General features: G+C 26.2%; 1 protein-coding gene across 1 annotated transcript; it reads left to right on the top strand.

Annotated features, from left to right (window-relative positions):
* LOC107647999 (UDP-glycosyltransferase 84B2-like) lies at positions 1774-3375 on the top strand. The gene has a single exon (XM_016352034.2). The coding sequence runs from the start codon at positions 1821-1823 to the stop codon at positions 3201-3203; it is 1383 nt and encodes a 460-aa protein (XP_016207520.1). The 5' UTR covers positions 1774-1820; the 3' UTR covers positions 3204-3375.

The raw sequence follows: 4475 nt of genomic DNA on the forward strand, positions 1-4475 counted from the left end.
TCATTTTAATACTTTATCCTTTTAAATAATAATTCTTTGAATTTTTTTAATTTTCGTGGTATTTTCTGATTTAGCAGATCAAGGATTAATTCGCACGAATTGAAGCTCTATTTAAGGGTTTATCGCTGATCAATAAATTACTGTATGTACAAAGTGAAATTCAAATTTCTGACACTTCTTTAAACAGACTAGTGAACTAACTATTAGGTTAACTCAAGTTAGTTATAATTGTTTGAATACTAATGGTTGATTTCGAAGTAAAACTAAAGATTTATTCACTTCTAAAAAGTACTAGTAGTTGTGATGCGCGGATACTGATACAGACACAGGACACGATACGATATGAAACACGCGGACACACAAATTTAAAATTTTTATAAGATACGGGGACATAATATATATAAAATATATATTATTTTTTTAAATAAATTATAATGATATTTTAGTATTTTATTAATATTAAATATAAATTAATTTTTTATTTATTTTTAATATTTTCTTAATTATATAAAATATTTAAAATATTTTTTGTTTTCATAATTAACAATATATACTATTTATAAACTCATGTCAAGAATACATGTTAAGAATAAGGTTTGGCATGATAACATGTGATGATATTTAGGTTTGTCCAAAAAAAATTTTATTTTAATTAAAATACGGTTGAATATAAAAAACACACATATTTGACAAGTATTGATAAATAACGTATCCGAAATGTGTTCGACATACGGACACAATAAATAAGGAAAGTGTCCGTGCTAGTAGTCAAGTTTAGTAATATACTAAATTAAATGTTTCACTGAATAATTCCGGAAAGTTAAAAGTGTTTTTAATTTTATTTTAAAAATTTAATGCAACATATATTTTAATTTTCAAGGATTTAAGAGGTTGACTTATTTATTCATCCAATTAAAAGTTGTTAAATAATATAAGACAGTAAACAATTATTGCTATTTCTATTTTCATCGAAAATTATGCAATGATTGCTATTTCCATATTTATAAAAAATTGTTTAGTTTGATTTATCAAATATAAGTGAAACAATTTTTGTAAAAATATCTTTTAAAAATTAATTTTAATAAATTATTTTCAAAAAATAAGAATTTTACCGAATCAAATCTATATATTTACTAATTTCATGATTTTTTTTGTTTGATTTTATTAATAATAGCATTTAATATTTCAATTTAAAAAAATAATTTACATATATTATTTTCCTTCACAAATTTATTCTATCATTTTTATTATGATGAATAAGATCTATTTTATTCGAGTTCTAACTCATCTAAAATAAAAAGACGTGTGTTCCTTTGATATGTGACAATCATTTTTTAATGCAATCACACTATATTTATCACTAAATCAAATTTGAGTTCAATTAAGAAGTTAATTTTTTAAGTTACAATTTTTTTAAATTATTTTTATTCTAAATTTTCTAAAAAACTAAAAATTAAAAAATTATTTTACAATAAAAAATTAATTAATATTAACTAAAGTTAATTTTCATATATTTATTCATCAAATTTATATTGTGTTGACTTATTTATTTGTTCTAGAATATTCTACTACACAAATATTTATGTAAATCACATTTCCTAAAAAAGAATTTTTTTATTTTTTAGTATTTTTATTTTTACTACTAAAAATTTATGAAACACGCGAAAAAATAAAAAAAAATATGAATTTTTTTAATTAATTTAACGAGACCCAATCAAGCACTATATATAACATGTTCTCCTTCTTACTTGAATCTCATATATGTATATGAAATATCGATAATTTTCTCATAGTTTTGATTCTCTTGTGCACTAAAAAAAATGGCCAAAGACAAGAGAATAAACGTTCTAATGGTCTCACTACCCTTTCAAGGTCACATTAATCCCTTCTTAAAATTAGCCAAACGTCTTATTTCAAAGGGTGTTCATGTTACCATTGCAACCACAGAAAATGCACGCCATCGTTTGCTTAAAATGCCAAATTCTCAGAGCTCAGAGATTAATCTTGAGTTCTTTTCTGATGGCCTTAGCTTTGATTTTGATCGTAGTGATCAAAATTCACTAATAAATTCTCTTTATACTAAAGGGTCTAAAAATTTGTCTACTCTCATCACCAACCTCACCAAAGTTGAAGAATTTTCTTGCATGATTGTTAACCCTTTTGTTCCTTGGGCTATAGATGTTGCCAATGAACATGGCATACCCTGTGCAATGCTTTGGATCCAAGCTTCTGCAGTGTTCTCTATTTATTACCGATATTTCAAGAACACTGATGATGATTTTCACAATTTGGAGGATCCAAATGAGAAGGTGCAATTACCTGGGCTTCCAACATTTAAGGTTAGAGATCTTCCAACTCTTATGCTTCCTTCAAGTCCTGATCATTTTAAAAGATTACTCATGCATTTGTACCAATCACTTGATAAAGTGAAATGGGTTTTTGGCACATCGTTTTATGAAGCTGAGGAAGAGATAGTGAAATCCATGGTTTCACTTACCCCTATTTACCCCATTGGACCACTAGTATCTCCATTTTTGTTAGGAGAGACAGAAACCAATGGCTTTAGTGTGGACTTGTGGAATGCTGAATATTCTTGCATAGAGTGGCTTGATAATAAACCAAATTCCTCAGTGATTTATGTGTCGTTTGGGAGTTTGATTGTGCTGTCCAATAAGAACATTGAAAACATAGCTACTGCTTTGAAGAACAGCAACAAAGCATTCTTGTGGGTGCTGAACCCTGGGGCAGATGGTGCTGATGAATTAGCTTTTGAAATTCTGAAAGAGACAAAAGGGAGAGGTTTGGTTGTGAAATGGTGCCCACAAGAGAGGGTTCTCATGCACCCTTCTGTGGCATGCTTTGTTAGTCATTGTGGGTGGAATTCAACGTTGGAGACACTCGTGGCCGGCGTGCCGGTCATCGCTTGTCCCGAATGGACTGATCAGCCAACAAATGCAGTGCTTATATCAAATGTGTTCAAGACTGGAGTGAATGCTAAGTCTGAGGAAGATGGAGTTATCAATGCACAAGAGCTTCAAAGGTGCATTTGGGAGGTCATGGACGGGCCAAATGCTCAAGAGATTAAAAACAGAGCAATGGAGATGAAGGATTTAGCAAGAAAAGCGTTACAAAATGGAGGTTCTTCTGACAAGCACATCAACCAATTCATCCATGATATCATCATTCACAACTTACACCCTTAAAATAGTATCAATGTTTGGCCTAAATAAATAATTATTGTTTCTTTAATCAATTGATTAAGATCTTTTTAAATGCAAAACTCTTTTTTCAGCGTGGAATAAAAAAAGAAATTGACATATAGGAGAGACCCATTACATTATGTGTAATGACACATTTCTAAGTCAAATTAATGAAATTTTTAGTAGAGATATATTATTGAAATTGTATCCAAAAGTTTATGTTCGTGACAAAAATAATCTTAAATGATATCAATGACAAATACTTTTCGAAAAATTTTGAAATCCGATAAAAATAAGTAACTATTGAATATATATTCTCAAAAAATGTTATCAAAATTATATTTTGATACGGTTTATTACAAAAATTATTAGAAAATAAGATATTTTTATTGTTAAAATTTGATAATATTACATCAAATAATCTTATTTTATTATTGTAAATTAATAAAATTCTTTTAAAAATTTAAAAAATTCAATAGATCAAATTTTGTTATTTCTACATTCATATCAAATAGACAAGTTGATTGCTAAATATAAAAGTGAGTTTTTACTAATAATTAAAAAAAGTGATATTTTAAAAATTTTTTGTCATGTTTTTAAATAATTTATGGACTTTATTTGTCGTTTATAACTTTTGAGATTATTTTTGTTAGTGGTATAAATTTTTGGATATCATTTTAATATTTTATCTTTTTAAGTAATAATTTTTTTAATTTTTTTATTTTTACAATATTTTTTAGTCTGACAGGTTAATGATTAATTCATACGAATTGAAACTTTATTTAAGAGTTTATCGATGACCAATAAATTATTATATATGCAAAATAAAATTCGAACTTTCAATACTTCTTTAAATAAACTAGTGAACTAACTATTGAGTCAATTTAGTTATAATTGTTTAAATACTAATGGTTGATTTCCGAGTCAAACTAGAGATTTATTCACTTCTTCTAAAACGTATTAGTAGCCAAGTTTAGTAATATACTAAATTAAATGTTTCCCTGAATAATTCCGGAAAGTCAAAAGGATTTTGAATTTGATTTTGAAAATTTAATGCAACATATATTTCAATTTCAAGGATTTAAGAGGTTGACTTATTTATTCATCCAATTAAAAATGGTTGAATATATAACACAGTAAACAATTATTGCTATTTCTATTTTTATCGAAAACTATGTTTAGTTTGATTTATCAAATATAAATAAAACAATTTTTTTAAAAATATCTTTAAAAATTAATTTTAATAAATTATTTTTAAAAATAAAAATTTTACCG

This window comes from Arachis ipaensis, chromosome B01 (genome assembly GCF_000816755.2).
Source record: "Arachis ipaensis cultivar K30076 chromosome B01, Araip1.1, whole genome shotgun sequence".
Taxonomy (NCBI): Eukaryota; Viridiplantae; Streptophyta; class Magnoliopsida; order Fabales; family Fabaceae; genus Arachis; species Arachis ipaensis.